We start from the raw sequence: 25546 nt of genomic DNA, 5'->3' as shown, positions 1-25546 counted from the left end.
CACCTCATTCCCCAACTCTCCATTAGCTTTAGCCATGCGAGGCTAATTAGTGACGGTGTGTGTGAGTGTGTGTGTGTGTGTGTGCGCGCGCCAGGGTCCCGGAGGAGGCCCCGCTCCGCGCGTTGGGAAACCCCTCCGGCCGGCGGCAACGGCCCCTCCCGCCCCGTCCCGTCCCGTCCCGTCCCGCCCCCCGGAGGAGAAGAAGAAGCCCCCGCTTTTAAAGGAGGACGCACGGAGGAGCGAGCGAAAGCTGGCTGCGAGGGGCGACCCGTTTCCCCGCTCTTTAAACTAAACAAACAAACAAGTAAACAACAACAACCAACTACAAACAGCCCGCGGAGAATCAAGCAAGCAACCCCAGCCGTCCTCCGGTGAGGTGGAGCGGAACATCCAGCCGGAACCGGGACCCGCATCCACCGGAGCCCGCGGTACGCCCGCCCCTCTTTGTTTGTTTGTTTGTGTGTTTTTGCGTGACCCTCTCCGTGGAACCGGGATGAGGGTTCTCCTCTCGGCGGATCATCCTCGTCTTCTTCCTCATTCGTAGTACCGCAAGTACTCGTAGTACTTTTTTTTGTAACTGTAACGGCCGCTGTCGGTAATCCCGCTGCGGAGAACGTTCCCGTTAAGTTTCGCTCCGGTCCGATCCCCGCACGACGTGATCCCGCGGAATCTCGTCGTTGCATCCGGAGAGTCGAGATTTCTTTTTTTTTCCTGCAAAATAAAACTATTTAGTTTACAGCTGACGAACAAAAACTCATCTGCGCGCACACACACGCCCCCCATGCACTAAATAACGCATTATTGTGGCCGTTAATTGGACAATTTAATTAGGTTAATGTGTTATGTCATTCAGAATAAGTGACGTAAGCGTGGGTCGGTGTCCCACGGTGTTTTGGCTGTCACTAACAAAAAATCATGTGTGCATGGTTAATGTTTGAAGTCGAGGTCATGTGATCATCCGAGTGGTTTCTGGGTGTTGGTGACTTAAGTGACGTGCACGCACACACGCACACGGATGAAAGTGTTTATTGTGTATAAAAGCACACTCTTTTTACATGGAGGACAGTCCGCCGGGATAAGGTCGGTTAGAGAGAGAGAGAGAGCGAGTGTGTGTGTGTGTGTGTGTGTGTGTGTGTGTGTGTATGTGTGTGTGTGTGTGTGTGTGTGTGTGTGTGTGTTTGTGTGTGTGTGTGTGTGTGTCAGAGGAAGGTTCTGGTGGGTTGGTTCAGCTCCGTTAATCGGTCATCTGGAGGAGTGTGAAAGGAGTGTGTCAGACAAGTCCGATGCTGGCAGCGTGACCGTGCTTTTGTGTGTGTGTGTGTGTGTGTGTGTGTACTTGCTTTGTGATTGCATCAAATGGCACGTGTTAACATGTTATAACTGGGTTTTTTGAGCTATGTAGCTGTGTGTGTGTGTGCATGTGTGTCCGTTTGCATGCATATGTGTGTGTGTGTGCAACACATGTAAATATATAATAACATTGTTTTAACTTTGATATTTAAACATGGGGTGAACACAGCTGTGTGTGTGCGTGTGTGTGCGTGCACGATGCACACCAGGTCCATGGGCTCTCTGATGTCTTTTCCAGAACCTCTGGGGCTGGAACAGCAGTGGAGGTTTAAACGGGTTGAGGGTCGAGGAGGAGTCACATGAGGTGATTTGAGTGTTGCTGCAACAGAAGCAGCGCCGCGGAAGGTGTGCATGTGTGTGTGTGTGTGTGTGTGTGTGTGTGTGTGTGCATGCGCACAGGACGAATTTGGGGGTTTTAAGGCTGGAGCCCAGAACCAAAACAATGTCATATTTAGTGTGGATTATCAAGGTTCACAGCGAGGACAATGTGCATGTGGGCGGACCCTTTGCAGAGAGTCGATGAATTTGACCAATCTTCTCCTTGATTTTTAGTTTCATTTAAAAAAAAAAAAAAAAAAAAAGATGTCTACTGGATGACATCATCAGCCCCCTGATCTCGTTTTCTGACATTGGCGTTCTGGTTGACGAAGAAAACGACTTGCCTGTCAATCATGTGGGTTACGGTACTACTTAGGATGCAGTAAAAGGTGAAGTACAACCTATGTGGTATAATGTGCAGTTCAACAAGTAACACATAAAAGCGGCAGGGGACGTAGTAAAAAACTACACAAATACTGCGGGGTGGGGGGGTTCGGGCCTTTGAAAATCCTCTTTTCCTAGCAGCGGCATCAGTTTGCACAGGAAGGACGCCAAGGTGGAGGAAGGCCGTAAATCAAGCGGAGGGCACCGGCTCTGCCTCGCCGGCTGAAAGTGTAATATTTGTCACGATCCTCCCAAAATGACTTCCCAGACCCGGCAGCTGGCGGCGAGTGAAAGGGCCTTTTGTCCTCGGGCGGGGGCGAGGCGGGGGCAGGGGTGGGCTGCGCACCTTTCCTACTTTTTTTTCTTTATTTGGCCGGTGGCTTCACCTGGTGTCAGAGAGGAGCACATCTGTTCCTCCTGCTTCGGGAAGTATGTGTGAGGGGCCGCCGGCGCTGCTTCGTCTGAGGATGACTACTTTTATATGTACGTACCACATAGTGTATCTAGTTGGTACAGTCCAGGTCCATCAAGTAAACAAATGATACCGATTCTATCCGTGAGCGCTGTGCTAATCCCGCTTTTCTCGACATTGTTTTCAAGTTCGTAATGCTTTTTGAACAGCCCAATTTAAGATTTTGGGGGAAGCCAATCACAGCTGAAACTGAGGTGAGAAGCGGGGTTTAACCCTGGTTGGGTGACCTGTCACTCACGGGGTCACCTGTCAATCATTAAGAGACAGCAGAAGGTTCACATATGTACAATTTAGGGTCTTTTTGTACTCTGAGGGGAAGATTGAAAGAATCCATGCAGAAGAAGATTGAGCGGTTGCCTGATGGAGTGCTAACTTTGCTAGCAGGAGTTTAGCTGCTATGGCTAGCTGAGCTAGAATATGAGGATGGGACTTGTTGATTGACAGACACGGAACAAGCCACATTTAGCTCTTGATCGGGGCGTGTCATTGGATTTCGCGAAAAATTAATTGGGGTAGGTTTGTTGCTAGATCTTAGCCTTTGTCTTGTCTTTGTCATGCTGTGCGTGGAGGGGGTTCCGCTTAAATGTATAAAGCTGCTCGCTCGCTGCCCCGCCGGAGCGTACCAATGTCCCCGTACCATGAAGTTCCCAATTAAAATGAGCTCGTAATTGGCTGCCTGTTCCAGCGCGTTCCACATCCCCCGCAGCAGGGGTCTTCTGGAAGGTGTGTGTGAGCGTCGCGGTCATTTCAAGCATGCTTGACCTCTAATTAACCCCCACTCCCTCCAAATTAATCCCCTGCTCTCCAAACCGCTGCCGCTGTGGCCTCCTCCTGGGAGGCGGGTTGTGTTGGAGGGAGCGGGAGGGGGGTCTTCAGCCGCCGCCGCTGCGCTCCCCCCCCATTCACTTTCTCCTGTTCTCCCTCTCTTTGCAGCCGGATCCCGACGCCGCCCCGTCGAGAAGAAGGAGGAAGACCACCTCGACCCCCCCCACCCCCTCCCACCCCCTTCCAAACAATGGCCTGGGGATCCGTGGCCCCCCTCTTCCTGCTCGCCATGTGCCGCCTGGCATCCGCAGGTGAGCGAAGCCTCGGCATGCTTCGACTGTTTGTTTCTGCGCTGTCAGCTCCCCCTCGCTCCCCCTTTCCGGGATTTTCCGCTGTCACTCCCGGCATGCCTTTCTAGACGGTGCTTGTCATACTAGTGAGTAAAAAAAAAAAAAAAAAAAAAAAAAATGGGAAGGGGAGGGGGAGTTTACTTTTAAGGAACTGCTGACATGTTGAGTTTCAGAATGCAGGAGGGCCTGACTGGAGGAGAGCAAGGCAGCGTCACAGGGCGGGCAGTTTTCAGAGGGGGGTTCAGTTGGGGGGAATCGCTCGACGTGAGGCCGGGGAGCATGTCACTGTCCCAGTGGGGGGAGGTGGGGGCTGATGAGTCACCCAGGATCTCATGATTCAGGCCTGATAGTTTGTGGAAACTCTGTTTAGCAGCCTTTTTTTTTTTTTATTGTCAAATCATTTTTAACCCATTCGTGGCTTCGTCAAAATATCGATCAGAATCCATTATCCTCAATCGATTTCGCATAAAAAACTGTGACGCACTATTGTCCGAATAATCTCGATTACTTGCCTCGTCAACGCTCAAGACAAAGTAATTTTTGAGTACTTTTATTTGAGTTGTAGTGCCAGTGCCGAGGCTGCTAGTCTGCACGAACACAAAGTAATCTGAGTACCTCTGACCATGCCGGTCACATGGACAGTCAGAGCTGGGAAGGGTGGCTGTCAATCATACATAAACATCCAACCGTTCACACCTTGGGCCAGTCTTCCGGGAACTAGACTGTTTTTGGACTGTGAAAGGAAGACAGAGAACCTGGGCTGGAGAACGCGGTGACTCCACACAGCGAGAACATGGTGAAGAAGAGAGAACCAAGAATAACCTTCTCCTGTTAGGTTCTAACCACGGCCCGTCTTGGCACGCCATCAATGAAATTGTGAAAAACAAAAACAGTGGTGATTTGAAATGGATTTATAGATACCAAATCAAAAAGTATTGATCCGGGGTCGCTGGCCGGAGACCCCGGGTGTTCCGTTGCCGAGTCGCCCCGCCATCCGTCCAGCGAGACGTTCTGCCGCCTGGCAAGTTTTTTTTCGCCACGCGAGATTTAATCCCTGACTTCCTGTGTTGCTCCCCGGCGGGGTAATTACCCGCTCAGAGGAGGCGCGCAGTCGCCGTCCTCCGCGGCTTCAGTCCGATCGCTGCCGCAACTTATTATTTCAGAGTTCTGCCGCAACCCCGTCGCCACCCTCCCTCCACCCTCGGGAGAACCCGACCACAGCTGTGGGGGGGCGCTGGCTCCGAGAGTTCTGCGGGTTCTCCGCCACAATGCCAGGATCTGTAAAACAATAGTGGCCCGTCTGAGGACCCCCTCCTCCTCCTCCTTCCGCACACCACCACGCATTGTTGCGTCGCCTCACGGGGGGATAGATATTTACGTTCTGGACAACAAATGTCCTTTTTCCCCGGAGTGGAAGCGCACCGGGCGCGCCGGGCCGCCACCCCTGGCAGGATGCTGGTCCGACCGGAGGCGCAACGCCGGGCTGGTGGCTCGGCGGAAAGAAAGAAAGTAAGAAAAACAACGAAGGAGCCAAAATTCTCCTCCTTGGAGCGCGATGAAGGACGGGGCCACGAGGCCGAGCGCAGTGGTTCCGGGAGGACAAATCAGCCCGCCCAGGCGAAATCACCTCCCTTAGAGACATGTTGTTTTAAACTCGGGGGTGTCACGGGTCAGCAACACACACACATACACACACACACGTAGATCCAAGTAGATCCTTAATGCTCTGTTTTGATGCAGCTCGCTGGCCCAGTGTTTTGATGCTCTGCACGAACTCACTTTATTTTTGCCATGCTAATCCACACCCGGGCGGCACACGCCACGTTTGGGTGCCGCTCGGAGAAAACAAAACGCCTCCGCCCAGCGGGGATTTTTAATCCCGATTGTGGAACCAGAACCACCCAGAAGGGGCCGAAATGGTAATGCTGGTTTGCAAAAGCTGCCACTTCCTGGTCTGTCACGTCTGAATTCCTCTCGACGATTGAGCTTCTCTTAAAACCTATATTTTTTGAATGGAGTTTGGCGCACGGGACTCCTCTTTTTAAATTGGCTCCAAGCAAAGATTTTTATTCATTTTCACATTCAGGCCTCTTATCACCGCCTCCCTCCCACCCATGACCTCCATCACTCGTCGAGGTTGCCCGATTCCGTCTCCTCCGGGGACAGCCATCGCTTTTTTTTTGAGCTTTTTATTGGGGCTTCACGCCACCGCAGAAATATCTCATTTACATATTCACCAAAAGCAGGCGCACGGTTGACATCGGGCCCACCTTTCAAAATAAAACGAGAATTGGACGTCCCCTCCAAATGTTGGCGGAAACACTGTTTGCTCAGCTTGTGTTTTTTTCTTTTTTCTTTTCTTTAAGTACTTGCTTAAATCAATTTAAAAAAAAAAAAAAAAAACTACAAAAAGTGAGTGTTGAATACTCAGTTGCCCTGGAGGGTTAAAAAAAAAAAAAAAATGCTGGTTGTGAAAGTTCTTAAGGCGGAACCGCATTGTTCTGCGCAGCGCGGAGAGAAAAAGGGCCGTACGGAGGGACCATGGAACCTCACAAGAACGTGAACAACGTTCCCTCTGTTCCGAATAATCCCGGCAGACCAGAGTCACTGCGAAGCAGCCTCCAACCCCTCGTAACCCCCACCCGACCGCAGTCCATCTTCTCTCACACTGCGCTTTTCGGGGCCAGCGAAATGAGGGGAAGGGGGGGGGGACTGGCTGCCAGAATGCATTGTGCAACCGCTGTAATATGAGGAGGCCGGTTGTCCAGGGTGAGGTTGGAGGTTTTGGGGGGGGGGGGGGGGGGGGGGTTGGAACCGACACGCTCCACATGTGCAAATCACGCCAAGCCCGTAGCCCCCCCCCCCACCCATCCAGGGGCGCTAGAGAGCTGAGACAGCGGGGTTCGAGGGGAAAAGTGTGTGTGTGGGAGGGTGTTTACACAGCGGCGGGAGTCCGGTGTGTGCATAATTGCCTGCCCGCTGTCATTGTGTGTGTGTGTGTGTGTGTGTGTGTGTGTGTGTGTGTTGGGGGGGTAATGGCGCCGCCTCCTTTACACCCGTTTGAGATACACGCTGCGAACCAACTTCTTTGGGATGACTCCTCTCGAACGGTTGCACACACACACACACACACACACACACTGCCTGAATCGTCCTGATTGTCCTCTTATCTATTCGGACATTAGGAGGCCGCTTACTCAAACCCCCCCCCCCCCACACACACATCCCCAACCTTAACCCCACCCACCCCCTCCATAGTTCCAGTAAGTAGGCGTGTAAAGCGGTCCAGTAATGGAAGACAGCTGGGGCCGGCGTGCGCTTTTCCATTGTGTTTAGAAAAAAAAAAAGAAAAAAAGACGACAACAAGAGGAAAAAAAAAAAAGGGGGAGAGTAATGACCTCACTGAAGAAGGAGAGCGTCGTAATGGGGAGATGATCGCACCCCCCCCTCCTTGCCAGATAACCTTCAGAAGCGCCCCAAAAAGAACCAACGTGTTGTCGAGGGGTCTTTCATCTCAGGGCCTCTCCGTCACGCTGCGAGGTCACGGCCTCTATCTGGCAAAACAGTCCTGAGCCGAGAAGCCAGATGAAGATTTCCAGGTGGCGTCTTTTCGTCAGCACCCCCTCCGTCTCCCCCGGGGTAAGCGAAGGGAGGGGAGGCGGGGCTCACCTTCTTCACTTTCTGCTCTGCGTTTCCACCGCCCCGAGTCCAGCTGAGAGACGGAGGCGCCCCCATTTGTGGAGGAGTCGTCTGAAGAAACGCCTTTTAATCCAGAGCTACGAAGACACGCAAAAGACACACGCGCGTGTCCTAATTAAGACATTCCCCCACCTCCCGGGGTGATACCATGGCGACGTGATGCCGCCGGTCAGCTGCTCTTATCAGTTTCCCGCCCCGCCGATCCCAGACCAGAACAGCCGGTTCTCGTTTCAAGATGGCACCCCCTCCCCGTCGACCCCGTCCTCAGCGTCTTTGACAGTCAGGGTCCAGACAGCACTTGTCAGCGCCCGTCAAGATAGACGTGCACGCACGGCTTCTCCCAGCTTTCTCACTTTACACCCGCGCCCTCATGGGAACCGGTGGCAGCGCCCCCTGGTGCGCCCTAAGCCAGATGCGCACGGGGCCGAACACGGAGGGGATTTCAATCCGCCGTCGTCACAGTGACAGATGTTTTAGCGACACGCGGAGTGACGTCTGTTAATAGCGTGTTAACACATTAATAACACGTTAATAACAAGTTAATAACACGTTAATAACACCATTATAACGTGACACATGTGCTTTGCGGTGCATTTACTGTGTCACCGCTTATTATTCCACGGGCTGGATAATCTGTAGATAATTCGGGTTTATTCAGTATCGCTGCATGCCATGTAGTTTCACGCATGTGCTAGCATCCTCTGGGATGATGGACCTGATATGTTGAGGATGTGGACGATGATGGGAGTTCCTCTTGCCCGTCCAGGCGACGGTTGTCGCGGACGACCCCTCCTTTTTTTTTTTTTTTGTCCTTTTACTTCATCGATTGTCCAGCCCCATCATCCGACGCCCCCTCGCCATAGCAACCAGTATTCAAGCTGCGTGCAGGAGACGGGCAGCGTGCCCCCCCCCCCCACCCCACACGGTTGACATCCGTTCCCAACTGCCTGTGTATCCATTTGGATTTGACACATTGACGGAGGAGTTAGCGACCCCCCCCCCCCCCCCCCCGTTTCACAGCCGACAGTTAAATCCTCGTCATCGGCGAGGGCCGGCCAGTTGAACTCGCGCTACCCTTATGAAAAGGCTTTACTCGCTTCCTGTATTAGTGGCTCGGAAGGGGGAGGGGTCAGGGGTCGGTGGGCAGGGCTAATGTCAACACCGGGGGAGGGGTGGGGGTCCGTTCTAAAACCCCTCAGGAAAACAGGAGCGGGCAGAATACCGCTGGTTAGCCTGGCCCGCGGTCCATGGGAACAGTGCTGGAGAACAGGGGGGGCCGGAGGATTGGTTTAATCCACCGACTCATATGGGAACCAGGATTCCTTTGGGGGGGGGGGTCTGGAAAAGAGAGGCCCCTTTGCATTATTTAATATTTACTCTAATTAAAATGGTCTTATTATAGATTTGCATTATTGGAATGAGTATTTGCCCTCTGTTATTTTTGTACCAGAGTGTGTGTGTGTGTGTGTGTGTGTGTGTGTCTGCTTTGAGTTTTCATGCAGCTAGTGTACACACACATACACACACAAGGGGAAGGGGGGGGGTTCTCTGTTTGTTTATGTTCGGAAATGGCTTTGTGGGAATATCTGATTTGTCCCTAACTGGCACCGCGTGACATCACTTCCTGTACCCGTATCTTGGCCGGGTACCACGGCTAGGACAGAAACAAAGTGTGTGTGTGTGTGTGTGTGTCCGAGGTGTTTATCTCTGCGCAGACAGGAGGCGGCTATATTGACAAACGCGGGGTGCCTCCCTGGGAGCGGTCCCGCGTTCCTAACTTTCCACTTTTGAGTTGAAAAAAGGAGGGAGGGGGGGTAAGAATAGAGTTGAGTGCTGAGTGTGTGTGACACAGGAAACAGGAGATAGTTGATGTGACACACCCCTTATGCATGCACACACACACACTGAGTGACACAACTACCAGGATGAATAATACACAACTGAATTTTGGAAATGACTAAATTGATGACGGATGAGGGGAAAAAGGAAAATGTTCATTTCGGACTCCAGATGAGTCACAGCTGACTGTGCGATTGACTGCTGACCTGTCCAGGTTAAGCCCCGTTTCGACAGCAACTCGTGTGAAAATGACGTAATAAACAACGCAACAGGGGTGGATTAGAAGGATGTATACGTCGCAAAGCGGCTCGTCTTGTGACCGACATTTGCGCGTACTCGTCCGAACCCAGTTCGCCGCTGCTTTCCGCTTTCCCTGGCGCCGGCGTCACGATCGCTCTGCCGACTCAGAACCACAATGGCGGCGGGGATGTGGCGACCCGTCGCGTCGCTTCCTTCCCGACCGACCGAGCGAAGCCTTTCTTCAGGACTCATGCACGAGTCGGCGGTAAATCTTGGCCGTCTGAGGTCTGCCAGCTGTCAACACCCCTGCCAGGCCCAGTGTGTGTGTGTGTGTGTGTGTGTCAGTGGGTCAGTGGAGCCTGGGCCATGTTCTCTGGGTTCTCTCCAGGTTTCTCCGTCTTCCTCCAGCAGTCAGTGGGTCGGTTGTCCATAGGTGTGACTGTTCGGATGATTGACAGCTGACCTGTCATTGTTAAGCCCTGCTCTTCCTCTATAGCAGTGTTTCCCAACCCTTTTTGAGCCATGGCAAATATTTTACATTAGAAAAATCACACAGCACACCACCAAATAAATATGCCAAAAATTTTTTTTAATGAATTAGAATGAAACCGTAGTCTCAATTTACTTAGTGTGAAATATAATATATCTAATATCTGTACATTCATCAAGCCGCAATGCAAATTTCCCACTGATGTGCAACTTTTCCAGAACACTTTTTTCAAACTCTGCCTCACTCTCACTCTCTGACAATGAGAGCGCCACCGCTAGCTACTGTAGTGGATGTGCAATTACACTTTATTCTAGTACGGCAAAAAAAACGGGGTTCAGGGGTGCGCACCCCATTATTGGAGAAGGACTGCTCTAGTGTTTGCAGTGATAAATATCTATGATGAGTGAAATTTTAGCTCATGTTTTGGGGTCAGTTTTGATACTCTTAGTGCACGTTGTATGTGACTATTTATATATAATTTGCAAATGTATCATTTTACTTTAAAAATCTACCTAGATTTATGATGCATGATTGTCTATCCAGGACTGGATAGACCACCGGCCGTGGGCGTGCGCCCTGGCCGGAGCCTAAAGACGGCCGGCGGGAGCGAGACGTGAACCGCCCTCCCACGCCGCCGCCGCCTCCGTGGTGGGCGGAGCCAAGACGCTGGGGTTGAAAGTCAGACGGGGCAGCGTGACAGCAGACACAGATGAAATTGTCATCTTGGGGTTACTGGTCAGGTGTGTGTGTGTGTGTGTGTGTGTGGGTGTGGCCGGGGGCTTGACCATGATGAAAACAGATCGTGACGATTGATCGGGGTGTGAGTCGGATGGAGCTAACGCTAGCAGCTAGCTCACTCACCTTGAAGGCCTCCCTTTGTGTGTGTGTGTCGTCTAATATTTTTGTTTCGCAACGAAATTGCAACGTCAGTGTCGCGGCCGACAAGGTGACTTTTGTGGAGCGTCGTGCACATTTGCACACCAGCGAAGGATACCCCGCTGCTGTTTACGCTAGAAACAGCTTATGTGGTGTGCGTCTGAGAACGGATTTGGCCATGTTTGAATACAAGCGTTGCCCCGGTGATCACCCACTCATACCTCACATTTAAAAACAAAAAACGAGAGAGAGAGAAAGAAAGAGCACGAAGTCCAGACTGAGATGAGCTCTGGATATTTTTTTTTTGTTGCAGGACAAATATGGTAATTACATATAATCAGATTTTTTGGGGGGGGGGGTTGTTGCCCAGTAAATGTGTCTTTGTATTTATCTGACGTGGGAGAAGATGGTAATAATGCAGGTATGACACGATAATAGAGGCGCGGAAAAGTGAAAGCAGCTGTTTTGTGTTTTCTGCGGAGCAACAAAAAGTCAGAACAAATCCCCCGACCCCTCCCCACAGACCCCTACCCCTCGCTGTACCCCGCCGCCGAGGCACTGTTTTCTGACTCATTCTGTGGCGAGGGGAGGAGGGGCCGGGGGGGTTAACAGCGAAATCGAACTGTCTTTCACTTAAATTATTTCCAAATGTTCCATTTGAGCGCTATTGGCAACCGCCGCGTGTGTTTTAGCGTGACGTGTTTCGAAACGCGAGCTGGGCCCGGCTGGCAGAGGGCTGCGGGGCAAAACACGGAATGAATCGGACCCCCGAGAGTTAGGGGGGTAAAGGGATTGTGTGTGTGTGTGTGTGGGGGGGGGGGCTGGAGTGTGTAGCCACAGATATTTTCTAATGAGAACGAGCTGTTTGCAGCCTCAGAGCTGTGTGCTCATGCTCTCTGACTCCAAATGATGGCTGTTTTATTTATTTTTTTCAGTCTGCAGTTCACACCCCTAGTATGTGTGTGTGTGTGTGTGTGTTCAAATCTCGGGGAATCGCATCTGGTAAGGGGCTGCTGCAGGATTTCATTTTCTGTTCCTGCGTCGCTTCCAACCCACCCGACGCCTGAGGCGAATGCCAAAAAAACCCCGTTCCTCGCAGAGGCCCCGCCCACGCCTCTTACCACCTGTCAATCACAGGCTGACCATGTACGAGAGCTCTATGCGTGGGGTGCAAGCCGACGGAGTCGCCCATATTGAATAAATAAAAGTCTTGATTGTTCCCTCGAAGGCTCTTTGCGGTCTTACTCCAAACAGATATGTTGCTGACAAAGGGGTGGAGCCTAAACTGGCGGCCTTGGGCGAGCTAAAAAGACGGCGTCACTGACCGTCACTCTTCCTCCTCCGCAGGGCCGTTGTTCCGAAGCCCCTGCGAGCTGCTGCCGGTGGGGGCAGGGCATCCGGTGCAGGCCATGATGAAGAGCTTCACCGCCCTGTCCGGCTGCGCCAGCAGGGGCACCGCGGGCCTCCCGCAGGAAGTCCACGTCGTCAACCTGCGAGGGCGCGGCCCCGAGGGACCCAGGGACGCCCCCCCGGAGGTGAGTCATCCTCGCGTCGGCGTAGGTCCGGACAATCCGGATGAGTCCAAAGACAAGCATGAATTCTGCAAAGAACTCCATCACCAGAATTTAGTCAGGGCCTGTCTTGGGACTCCAGGAGGAAGCCTCCTGGCCTAAAGCTAGCAAACACTTGCTAACACCGAGAGCATTTCAACCCGCGCACACCTGGTTCCATCGGCTGTGCCAGAACCTTTGGGGCGGGGCGCACGCGCACGTGTGTGTGTGTGTGTGTGTGTGTGTAGAGAGAGGGAACGGAGTCAAACCTGCACATTTTTTAAAAGGAAAGATTTTGGTATTTAAATCGAGTGATGGAAGAGTTGATTGAACGATCAATACGGGTCAACGGAGGTGATCGGACGTCTGCGACCCGACACAGACCTCTGCCAGAGGGTGGAAAGAGAAAAGGAATCGGCAAATTACTAAAACGATCGGTATGTTTATTCTGAACGAATCCTAGCTTGCTTTTTTTTTTTTTTTTTTTTTTTGTTTTTTTGTTCTCGGGGCCGCCCTGTCTCCCGCTGGCCCTGCGCAACGCCGCCCTTAGCTCCGGGTGAATCCGGTTCAGGATATCGAAGCGCTATGAGGTCGCGCCCCAGCTCCGTCATGGCATGACAAGGAGGAGGGAGGAGGCGTGTACGGACTCGCCTTGCAAGTTGCCCTGCCTGAACACACACATGGCGAAATACCGTGCTTGTGTGCGTGCACTGCACGGGAAGATCAACCGGCAATACTGTGGATTCCCTTTCCCGGCGCTGATTCATGCCTTCATAACAAAAGAACAGCCATGCTCATCACGAATGCTAATCCGACGTCGCCTTCAGGAAACCGGCCTAATTTAGCCGTAAGCTTTTACTTAGACTCTTGGTTTCGGCGAGAGGAGGCTTCCCTCTGTCAACAGTAGCTGCAGATGTCTTGGAGATTACATCTATTATTTAGTGAGCCTGCGCTTCTGCGGGGGCTTCCTGCCGAGGCCGTGAAATATATTCCACGCAGTGCTGGGTCCGTCTGCTTTAATTCGAACCGTCTGCGGCGGCGGGCGCGCCCGCACGCATCGGCCGTCCGCCCCGTGATGAAGAGCCCCGCAGATTTTCACAAACAGAGAAGAAGAAGAAGGCTTCCAGCTTGCTCTGGAGGTTTATAATCAACCTGTCTGCACTGTCTCTGTTGATTTTCCATTAATCGGTCATCCCGATGTTGTGGTGGTGGTGGTGGGTGGGGGGGCGGGAGCCAATCACAGCTGAATGGGGGCGGGGCTTCACGCATCCAATCATTCACAGTCATGAACAATTTGGAGTCTCCAGTGAATCTGGTGAGAACCCAGGTCGGAGAACATGGAGGGAACCACCGTGGAGCAGCGACCTTCGTCAAGCTAATGCCACGAGGGCGATTGATTGACTGTCAATCAAATGTCTTCCGTTAAGAACATGGAGAAACACAAACAGAGAGAACCCTGGTGGGATTGAACATTTCGGGAACATTGTTGTCGTGATGCTGTGGCGCTAAACCACGGCGCTGTTGATTTATTGCTAATCCTGAGCTGCTGCCAGGGGCGGGGTCAGGGACGCCTGATTGGCTGTGTGTTATAAGCCTTGTTCGACTGAAGCGGGAACAGGAAGTCGGCGGAGTTAGAGCGAAGCGTTGCCTTTTTTTTTACCATAAACTCCCCTTAAAAAAATTGTCTGTGCCGCATCAGAACGCCACAGAAGGAGCTCTGATAAACAACATGCAAGCTTAGAACGGCTGGTTGAGGTGGGCTAGCTGGGAATCGCTTATTTAGAATGGCTAGCTGAGTATTGCTAGCTGAGAAGAGCTAGCTCAGAGGGGTAGGCCGAAACCAGCTAGTGGAGAACAGCTATCAGCTATCCAATCATCTCAGATGGTCCGAATCTTTCCGGATATTTTTACTTCTGGCGCTTGCGTGTCACGTGACCTGCCACTGCCAGTCTATAGGTTTGTCTGGATGAACCCATCAGTTGGAACCCGATTCTGCGCTAAGAGCCTTTGGCTCGAACATTCTTATTTTTTTAAATGGGGAGTTGGGGCTGCTCTATTTTGGTTGTCATCTGTGAGAGAAGGCAGGTTGAGTTCCTCTGCTAATTTTCCAGGACAACGGAGACCTTTTTTTTTTTTCAAGTTCTCCTCCCCACCTCCACCTGATGGATTAGAACGTCCGCTTCTCAGAACGCCCTGTTTTCGGAGGTCTGGCCGCAGTAACGCACCACCTCGACTCGCCGCCAAACGCCTGTGAAGGCAAACATTAACCAGGTTGGGGTGCGAAAGTGCTTCAGAGCACTTTGCGCCGTTGATAATTCAGGACACCACACACACACATCACTTGCAGCTGCTTCGTTCGGCCTTCGTGTGGGGAGGTGTGGTGGCGTGAAACCTTCGCCGAAGATGGATTAGCTGTTAGCTGAAGGCTGCTAGCTGTGAGCTAAGACGCATGCTCTGGCGCCTGGTCAGGCTCGGTGCGGGGGGATTGAAGTTTCAGGCCTGTGGAACAGCCGGCTCCTCGGCCCAGATCCTGGTCCTCAGTGTGTTTTTCACATTTTGTCTGAGAGGTAGAGCCACGTCTGTCCCAGTGCGAAGGCGCTCTCCGCGGCTCAGGCAGCTTCCCTTTTAGCGCCCATCTCCTGAATTCTGAGCACCTTCCTCAGTCCCCCGTAGGCCAAGAGAACAAATGGGGGAACCAGACGGAGCGCGTGGCCCGCCGTGCTGCTCGTGTTTCATCCCCGGCGAGCAGCCCTGCCCCCCCCCCCCTCCCACCGCCGACCCCGAGGCGTTGGTGTTTTGCCACTTAAACTCTTAAACAATGACCTCACCTCTAAATGGTTTATTCTACCCACCCCCTCTGGATGGATCAGCCCCCTAATAAGCAGCTCTGTGGCGGTGTTGACGATGTAGCTGGTAAAAATGAGAAACACCAGAAAGGGTCAAAACACACACACACACACACACACAAGCAGCCTGGTGACATCACCAACATGGCCGCTGCCAATGGTTGTGTTGCTACCCAGGCACCTGTGTTTTTGCTGAGCTAGTGGGAGCTTTCGACAACATTCTCCTCTCCTTAAGGTGGTCTGAATCTTAATTCAGCCTGGTTCTGTGTACTTCTATTGCAGTTCGACTGAAAAAAATTAAAGTTTTTATTTTTTCCTACTTTAGTAACAGCGCTAGTTGTGCTATCCAGCTAGGCTACCTTGCTTCTGCACACCCAGGGCTAGCATGTGTGGATACGCTGATCTTCGACACAGCCTTGCTAAACATAAAATCCACATTCGGCTGTGGTTGCCCTGGAAACCGCTCGGTATCGTTCTCCTGATGCAGCTTAAGGCTCGAGCTAGCAACCAGCAGCCCCTGCACTGATTGGCAGATTCCTGTTTTTGAATCTGATTTGATTTGCACAAACCACCAGTGAACACACACACACACACACACACACACACTAACATTCTTATCAAAGGCAGTATGGATTATAAAATCTCAGCTTAATGAATGTAAAATAAAAACTCCTCTCAAAAATCTCAACTATTATTTTTGTAAACTGTATACATTTTTCCTGATAATTGTAGATGTAGATTTAAAGCATACAAACCTGATTTCAGGCCCAAAGCGTCACACTCCAGACCAATCTGGGCTTTGGGAGGTTGTTGTGTGTACCACCAGCCGTTGCTTTGGTACAGCCCGCCGCTCGGCTTTCTGATTGCTATCCCACCTCACTTCCCAACTCACTTCGACCTCTTTCTTCGACCTCTTTAGTCTCTTTTGTTTTGATGGGGGGAGGGGGGGGGGGGGGCGCGGTGCACAGCCTGATTAGCATCAGGCTCCAGGTAGCCCTCCTCCCCACCTTCAAATATGTGACGGCGCTGATAGGAGCACCGTCGGGTTTTGTGCCCCTCCCCTCCCCCGCACCAGCACATCTTCAGTGATCCAGAAAGAACCAAGATCCAGACAGACAAGAGCCTCGCCAGTTCTGGCATCAGATAACCGCCCGGTTCCTCAAAGGTTCCTCAAAGGTCCCGCCGGTTCGATTCCTCCCAGAGGAGCCTGTTTTGACTCGTTCCTCGCCTCGGACGCCGCTCGTCGGGGTAGATTATGGTTTCCTGGGAGGGGAAAGTAGGTTCCCGCGTGAGAGTGTTTTTGTTTTGAACAGCAGAAGGATGTTGGTGTTTTCTCTGGTCATCGGGCTCTTCATCGCTTCCCTCAATAAAGGAAACTCCCTTTTCCTGCCCGGATGCAGTAGCGGCAGGAGTTCCCGTCCTCGGCCTCGGGGAGGCGCCATGCCTGAAATCGATGAGAAATAGATTGTATAATTTACCATGATGACGAGGGTGGCTCTAATTGTGTTTGCTCTTTATTTCACAAACTCAGTTCTTACACAGACATCCGTTCGTTATCCATGCCGTTTTTCCTGCAGCCATTGGTCGATAGGCAGGGTTCACCCTGGATCAGTCGCCAGTCCATCACAAGGCCACAAATGCAGACGCACAACCGTTCACGTCTCATATCGAGACAACAACCATTCACTCATTAATTTTGGACTGTGGGAGGAGCCAGAGAAGACTCGGAGAGAAGCCAGAATCCAAACAGGGGACCTTCTAGCTGTGAGGCGGAGGTGTTAACCTGCGTGCAAGTTCCGACGAATTTTCGTTATTTTAGATTTGAATGCTTCACACATGCCTCGCCGCGTTAACATTCAGTGACTTCAGAAGTTCGGGGTCGTTCTCCAGAGCGATCATCAGCCTTGAATAAGATGCAGATAGTGACCTCACCCCCTCTCCTCCATCCACGCGGCCTGCCGTTGTTTATTCCAGATTCCAGGTGACTCACGTCTTCTGGAACCGTTTCTGTCTGGATTTGGAAATACGAAAATAAAGCCCTAATCTTTTACAACTTTCACTCTCTCTCTCTCTCTCTCTCTCGCTCTTAACTCCCCCCTTCTTCGTCAGACCAGACTCCTGGTTCTGGAAAAAGCCAGATCCTCTGAGACAACCGTTCCTCAGATATGATCATACCTGACCTGGATTAGACAGATGGAGAGAGAGAGAGAGACAGCGAGAGGAGACGTCCAGCCTACACTTGTCCTGCTGGATTCCCAAATGCCCCAGATCTCCAGCTCACCCAAGTAATAGTAGTAGTAGTAGTTATAATAAATAGTAAGAGCGATAATTGTATTCTTATAAAAAACACATACAGCAGTCGCCCCCTGTGGTTGATAGAAAAACAGGCACCTTTTTTTGTGTTCGTTTTTATGAGACACGTCCCGTGTGTGTATGTGTGTGTGTGTGTGTGTGTGTGTGTGTGTGTGTGTGTGTGTGTGTGTGTGTGTGTTGGTGGTTTGGGGTGAAAAGGTGACAAGGAGGAGGAGGTGATGGTGGGGGTCATTACTTCGTAGGCATCCTTGTGGGTTCAGTTAGTCGGTGTGTGTGTGTGTGTGTGTGTGTGGAGGGGAGGTTAATTAGATCAGTCTGGGAAAATGAAGGGATGGGTCATCAGGGGAAAGAGAGAGAGAAGAGAGAGACACATCTGCTGCAGTCCATCAGGTGTTGTTGGCGGTGGTGAGTTCAGGTCCCCTCTGGAAAAGTCGCAATTCACGTGCGTTTGTTTTCCGCGAGAATCTGCTTTTCCCCCGTAAATGGAGGTTTGTTAAACCTTCCGCTTTCTGTTTTTGTTCTTTTTCTTTTTTTCTCTCCCTCGCACTCTCCTTGCACCCCCCTCCCCCCCCCACCCCTTGCTAACAAAGACTCCACTGTGTGAAAGGTCAGATGTGTCCGCCGCTCCGTATCGAGCGAAACAAACGCCTTTTAGGGGAAAACGCCGCGCGGCGCCTTTTTTCATGTGTCGAAACCGTAAACAACCGGAGAAGAAAAAAAAAAAAGACGGACGGACAGAAAAGGGAGCATCCCGCTAAGGCTGTCGTTTTTTAACAGGTGTGCGTAAACTAGCCAACTTGAAGGTTGGGGGGGTTGGATCATGTGACTCTTTCTGACCCCGCCCCCTCACGCCTTCGCCATCTCACCGCTCCGTCTTCCCCCCCTCCACGTTGCAGGTGGAGCTGCACCTGAAGCCCATCCAGTCGTTGCTGCGGCACCAGAAGCCCCTGGTCTTCGTGCTGAACTCCCCCCGTCCCGTGAGCTGGATGGTTCGGGCCGACAACCTTGTCACCGGCGTCAGGCGCACTTTTCATGTGAGTTGCACCCCCCCCAACACACACACACACACACACACACACACAGCTGTTCTGTAAATTTACGACTTTTGTAAATTTTGTTAATATCCTGGATAATCATGGGATTATCAAAGTGACGAAGAGCCTTGCCTCCTGGAGCATTTTTTCCATCGCCTTTAGCTTAGCCTTAGCAGTTAAGGGCGTCACCTTAAATGTCCTCTCAAGCTTACCTGACAACAGTTCTAGCCCAAACCCTGAAATATATGAAACCCTTAAATTGCCTGAACCCTAAGACTCTACCTCACCTGAATTTAACTCCGACTCTTACCCAACTTTGACTCGAGTCCCTTAGGTTATCCCTTACCTTAACCGAACTCCAACCTTAGTCCTCTAGACTCTACCTTAACTTAACTCCAGCCCTAACCCCTTTGACTACCTCCACTTAACTTAAGCCCTAGTTCCTTAGACTATCCCTCAATTTCACTCTAGCCCTAACCCCCTTGACTTGACCTTACCTTAACTCATCTCCATCCTTAACCCCTAAGACTGTCCCTTTCCTTAACTTAATCAAACCATAACCCCTTGGACTAACCCTTATCTGAACTTAACCACCTCGTAACCCCTCTGCCTCTACCTTCACTCTAGTCCTGACCACTCTGACTCTACCTTACCTTAACTCCACCCTGAACCCATTTGAGTATCCCTTAACTTAACTGTAGCCCTCACAGCTTTGACTATACCATACCTTAACTTATCTCTTCAACTCCTGCCCGGCACCAGACCTCAGCAGATCCCTGGCGTTCGTTCTCCTGCTGCTCAGACATTCAGAGCCTCAGCCACCTTCCAGAACTTCAGTTCCTTTTATTTTTGTAAAGAAAAGCTGTTTTCGGCCCTCGACACGAGCTTCTCGCCGGATTCAGTAACAAGCTGAATGTTTGTGCGCATAAGTAATTGTGTGTGTGTGTGTGTGTGTGTGAAGAAATGGAACAGTGCTCGTAGACACCCGGGCCGGAGTGCCAGGTCCTCCCTTTAATTATGACTTCCTGCGCCGCTGTAATAAGTGGAAACGTTCTGGTGTCGGCGGGGAACCGAGGGATCCGCTGCGGATGGACATGTGTGTGTGTGTGTGTGTGTGTGACCTACTTCGGTTCTCCGTGTCCACGGAGATGCATTCTCCCTCTTGCTCGCGCCAGCAGGTCCTTCTCACAGTCAAAGCGCCTCCTCGACGGCGGCGGCGGAATACAAGCGACAGCTGACGGCCGCACATTAACCTCTGGTTTTGGTCCCAGCTGGACACCCCCCCCCCCCCCCCACACACACACACACCCTAAGTGTGTTTTCGGATCATGTATCTCCATATCTTTACAGAGTAACTGACATGCCGTGGCCCATTTGGGGTTCTCATAAGATTCAAATTGAACATTGCGCGGAACGTCAAAACCTTCCTGACGTCCGCTGCCGTTAAGGGTTTCATGGCGGGTCAGAGGTCGGCAAGGGGGCGCCTGCTTCTGGTGCCAGATTCTCCCGTCTGGGTTCTTTCCAGGTTCTCCGTCTTCAATCGAAAAGCCCCAAAACAGCGGGGTCATCGAAGAACTGCCTGGATTTTAGATATTAAAGTTATACTTAGCATTATGTAGCTAATATTAGCCCCTTAGTAATGACCTGGGTTTATGGACGGACTCATAACCCCCCCCACACACACACACAGTAGAAAAACGCCAGAGACTCTGAATTGTTCGTAGGTGTGTGTAAGGGTGAATGCAGGTGACAGTTTCACGTGACGGCATCGATATATTGTGATTTTGGTGTGTGTGTGTGTGTGTGTGTGAGCAGGCAGAATTTTAGCAGCGGGTTAATCTCCGAGTGACTGACGGGCCCCCTAATGTATTATGTGCTAAGTGTTTTTTTTTTTTTTTTGATTGACAGCAGGCCCCTTACACACAAGCATGCGCATAAACACACACACACACACACACATACACACACACACACACACACACACTGGCAGAGAAAGCCGTTGCTATCTTATCTTTCCGACTCTCCCGGTTCTTGTCTTGGATCCTTCCCCACTTGCTGTCACTCATCCTTTTTTGTAACAAGCTCCTCAGCCATCAGCCGGCCGACCGCAGGAAATTTTTTTTTCACAGGTTCTTTCAAAAATAAGGCTCAGACAAAAAAAGGCCCCTTGTGGTTCTGCCACTTCTTCTTTCTACTGTCAAATTAATTACTTATGAAATTGATGAAAATCTTTACATCCGGAAGGAGTGGAATGAACCATCGGCTCAGCAACCTTTATTGATCCGTATTTAATTTATTTGATATATTGAATTAATGTTATTATTAGTTACCGACACAAAATCAGAATTTTTCTGAATTTTTTCTTGTTATATTTCTGAATGTGCTCTAGCGTCACATTTATTTATTTTAAATTAATCAATTCATTCATTTATGCAGTTGTTATTATTTGTTTATTTGTTATGCTGATTAGCAGATCAACAACTTAAGTATATAAAAAAGAAACAGGAATTGGGAAATATTTTTAAGGAAAGCATAAACCTATATCCATATTGGATCATTGGAGAAGAAAATATTAAAATCAATAAATAACAGCTTGATCGAAAGGATTGGGCCAAAAAAATAGTCATCAAAACTCGATGGCTGAGTATCATTATACTTGAAACAGAAAAGAAAATAAATCTGACTAAATACTACAAGCTTAGAGCTGTTCACAACATGACTATGAACATTGCGAATGGGCATTAGCATGCTAATGATAGCATACTAGCAGAGCATGCTCTGATGTCAGATCAGATGATTTTGTGCCGCCGAGTTTTGCTGAACTGCCATTTTTTGAAATTTCATATTTTACTATTCATGTTACTAGCAGCTTTTATAAACACCAAAGCTATTTTTCGCTGATTTTGCAGTTCTTCATCGGAGCGGCGTCGCTCGAATCGATTCCCCCTCATGATTCGGTCCTTTTTTCTACTTCTGGCTTTGGAAACGTTTTTTTGGAGACCCCGCCCTCTCCGAACGCCGGCGGGGCTGCCGGTTCTACGCTCCTAGGATGGCGGCGGCGTCTTGGAGGAGTGAAAACGCTGGGCGTTTCTGGATCGTCGTTCCCCGCTGGTGGCGGCTTTTCTGAGAACTCGGGTGCTCTGAGACTTGGTTCAAGTGGTAGAATTGCGGCCGTTCCAAGAACACCCAGGACCCGTGTGAGCGTTAGCCAGACTCAACCCGACGCAAGTGTTTTATGATGGGACGGAACAAGGCCGTAAAGCCCAATCCTGGACTCGGTTGCCTATTGTTTGTTCGCCAAGCCTTTCCTCGCGCACGCCCGTGGCCGCCTCACGCCGCGGACTCGCTAATGGAAAGCACCCGGAGACACGCACGCCTCCCGGACATATGGGATTGTTTACCGCGGGCCGGAGCTCGCCAGCTCACGGCGAGCACGCTCACATCTGAGGGCCAGCAGCGCCGACGCTTCCCCACATCCTCCTGGGGAGGAAGAGAACGAAGAGGACGAAGAAGACCGGGTTCTCTCTGGTTGGGGTCTCCGCGTCCGTCACAGAACCAGGAACCACGTTTGCAAACATGGGAATGTCCCCCAAGTTCCTCAAAGTATTGGGGTTGCGAACGTTGGGGTTTGCGGCGTCCCACTCCCTCCTAAATCCCAGGTCACCTTCATCCCTCCAGTGACACGGCACCTGTATAGAAATGGTGCAGATAAACAATGAATGAATGAATGGATGAATGTTACCCCGAGCATGAAATAAACAGTAATGCGGTTAAAAAAATGCAGGTCTTTGGTTCACACCACTCCTGCACACACTGGAGTGTATATTTGTATTTGTACTATGTAAGGAATGACAGGGAGAGGTGTTTTTTTTCGTGTTCCTACGGTCAGTGAACTGGCCGCCAAGGAGACGGGAAGAGAGAGTATGTTAAAGCCCAGAATGGGAGAGCGGGTCACCGACCCCCCCACCCCACCACCACCACATTCCCCCCTTCAGATTCCTGAGGTTTCCAGCGCCGTCGAAGGCCTGGAGCTAATTTGGCTTTCAAGGGCTTTTCCCACTAATTCCTCGCGACTAATTACACTCATATTCCCGCAATTAAACTGATAAACTCGCCCGACCCCCCCCCCCCCCCCCCCCTCCCTACGGTCATCCTCCCTCCCCGCCGCCGCCGCCGGCTGGAGCGCCAACCCTCCCTCTCTCTCTCGTCGTAGTAAATACGCTCCGGACGACAAAAGAAAATTCCACCTGAGTTTCTTCGACGGTCCCCCTCCCCACCCCCGCCCCGGCTGCAGGATTTACCGCCCCCCGGTGACAGAGACGGGAACGATCCGCTGGGACCGAGTTTTGACAAGAGGTCACGCAGATGTTAAGCACAAAAATCATAAAAAATAGCAATAAAACATTTATTGCAACTTTATAACACCGTCTCGTCTAAAAGATTTTTTTTTCTTTCAAGCCAACGCACGACGATCGGGAGAAAAAGAACCCCCTCCCCCGAAAAGAAACAAACGTAGAAGTAAAACTGATGCCGGCTGTCTAGACGCTGAGTTCGGACTCGTCGGCTTCTCTCCCGCCCTCATTCTTCTTTTTCTTTCAGCACATGTGAATGTTTATCCCTGAATGAAGGGTTGGGGGGGGTGAAATCGCGACGAGGTGCCAAAGGGCCGGAGCCTCCTGAACCCCCCCCAGTTTTTTTCCAAAGACCTCCTTAAAGACATTTTTATGTGTTTCATTTTATTTATTTGTTTTGTTTCGGTTTTATTGCAGCAACCGCAACTATTTTGTTTGTTTTTTAATCCCGCCGATGCCCCCTGTTTTAATCCACCGCTTTTCCGATTTCGTCTCCTCTGCCGCCCCTGGTGGCCACTCAGAGGGACACATTTTATTTATTCATCCCATTATTTTATTTTTTTTTTTTTGCAAAAGGCGAGCCCAGAGGCGCCACCCTCCCTCCACATCCCCCAGGCAGTGTGACTACACTTCCTTTTCTTTTTTTTAGCTGAAAGTACCCGGAACATCCCTGGAAAGTAATCCCAAATAACCCCTGACATCCCATAGATGTTGGACCCGCGACAAAATTCAACCCTTTTGTCCAATGGGCTGGAAGCCGGGGGATTGCAGGTCTGTCACATGACCAGAGCCAGAATTAATAAACAGCAGACCTGGGCGTTTTGCTTCTTTATCCGGCCCGCCAAACTATTTTTTTTTAATATTTCAAAAAGTATTTTCAATCGATATTGAATTTAGGAACCCCTTTTTTTTCTTTTGTTTTGATTTCAAAGTTGAAATAAAATGGCCAAAAATTAAATATTTAAATAGCAATTTTCATTTTCTTCGATTTACATGATACCTAGTTGGCAGGCACATAAAAATTAAATACGAATTGTGGCCCTGCAGCCAAAATAATTGCCCACCCCTGATATACAGAGATACTTTAGATCTAGAACTTGTATTGAAACCTGGATCTCCAGCTCCTCACGCTTCGCTCCCGATTACTTTGCTTGCATGTAATTACATGTTAATTACATGTAATGTAACATGTAATATAACATTACATGTTACATGGAACGTAATGTAATCCCTGACGATGTTGTTGTTGTTTATTTATTCGTGGAATTTTTTTTACCTTTTCTATTATTTTTTTTGTCTCACTATATTCAAATCTTCAAATTTAATATTCAAATCTTTGTCCTTTTTTTTAGACCTTAAAACACTTTATAGCCTTGACTTTGACACTTTATAGTTTTATTTGTATTTCTTATTCTCCCTCCTGCTCTACTTTTATTTATTATTGTTATGTTTTACTTAAAATTCTGGCGCAACAATTTCCTTTGGGGTAAATAAAGTTATTCTTATTCTTATTCTTATTCTTATTCTTATTCTTATTCTTATTCTTATTCTTATATCCCGTCCTCTGCCTATACTCATATTTATATTCATATTTATTTCATTTTTTATTATTTTTGTTATTTTTGTTATTTTTATCTATTTGTTTGTTTATTTATTTGACATTTTAATGTTACGCTGCTGTGACAAAGGATCTCCCCGTTGGGGTCAATAAAGTTTATCTTATATTTTGAAATAACGCTCATCGGCTCTCTCCTCCGCTGACGTGCACTTGTGTCCTGCCTCAGGTGTCGGACGGCTCAGAGGTCCACTTCCAGCCGGGGAACTTCTCCCTCACCTGCCACATCTTCAAGGAGGCCCTTCCCCACGGCAACGAGCACCTCCTCAACTGGGCCGCCAAGATGTACCGGGCCGTCACCTCCTTCTCAGAGCTCCGGATGACCCAGGAGATCTACATCAAAGTTGGAGAGGGTTCGTACCGGGAACTCAAATGAACTCATTTATTTAATTTAAATGACTGGCGGTGACCATTTTGCCGGGTTATGATTTATTTGGCATATTTCTACTTCATTTTCTTTTTTTGAAAAAAAAAAAAAAAAAAAAATTGTACTGATTAATATTTACCAGATTCTTTCTTGAGAATCCTTTTTCTATTTTTTTTAATTTTTTTTTTATTGTTTTTCTTCAAATGTGACTCATTTATTTCTGGTAATTTTGAAAAAAGAAGGGGGAAAAAAACAACCCAAAATAAGCCATTTGGTTCTTCTTAATTATTGAGGGCATGTCAAAAGTAAAGCCGGGGAAAAAGGGAGTTTTCCATCATTTTAAATAAAGTAAATCCAGGATTCAGTTCAATAATGAAGAAACAATATACATAAAAACTTCTAGAGCTTTTTAGGCAAAAGACAGAAATGTTAAATCTGGAATGGGATAATGTTTTACACAGACAGTAAACTTTCACTTTTTGGACGACCCCATAGAAATGTATTGATGCTCCATTAAAGAAAAAATCTAATAATCAACAATAATAATAATGATAGTGATAACATTGGAAATGAAAATGGAAATAATGATAATAGTAATAACAATAATAATGATAGTAATAATAATAATAGTAAGGTCTTTTATCCTGTTTTTAATTGGGGAAAAAAACTATTAAAACTGATTTTGG

The 25546-nt window shown here is 49.6% G+C and overlaps 1 protein-coding gene across 2 annotated transcripts in view; it reads left to right on the top strand.

The window, feature by feature from the left end:
* The first annotated feature begins 224 nt into the window (after positions 1–224).
* The window catches only part of tgfbr3 (transforming growth factor, beta receptor III), a 44583-nt gene continuing 19261 nt past the window's right edge, over positions 225–25546 (top strand). The window contains exons 1-5 of one of the 2 annotated variants that reach the window (XM_086145149.1): positions 225–428; positions 3458–3600; positions 12131–12318; positions 18389–18526; positions 24663–24846. In XM_086145149.1, the coding sequence (XP_086001275.1) occupies positions 3540–3600; positions 12131–12318; positions 18389–18526; positions 24663–24846 (571 nt within the window). In that variant the 5' untranslated portion in view covers positions 225–428; positions 3458–3539. The remainder of the gene's footprint in view (positions 429–3457; positions 3601–12130; positions 12319–18388; positions 18527–24662; positions 24847–25546) is intronic. The other variant, XM_086145157.1, reaches the window with a different exon arrangement.

The sequence above is a fragment of the Fistularia commersonii genome, chromosome 1, assembly GCF_037954325.1.
Source record: "Fistularia commersonii isolate RoL2024-O1a breed Wild chromosome 1, RoL_Fcom_v1.0, whole genome shotgun sequence".
Classification (NCBI taxonomy): Eukaryota; Metazoa; Chordata; class Actinopteri; order Syngnathiformes; family Fistulariidae; genus Fistularia; species Fistularia commersonii.
This window is presented reverse-complemented; position numbering and strand designations above follow the sequence as displayed.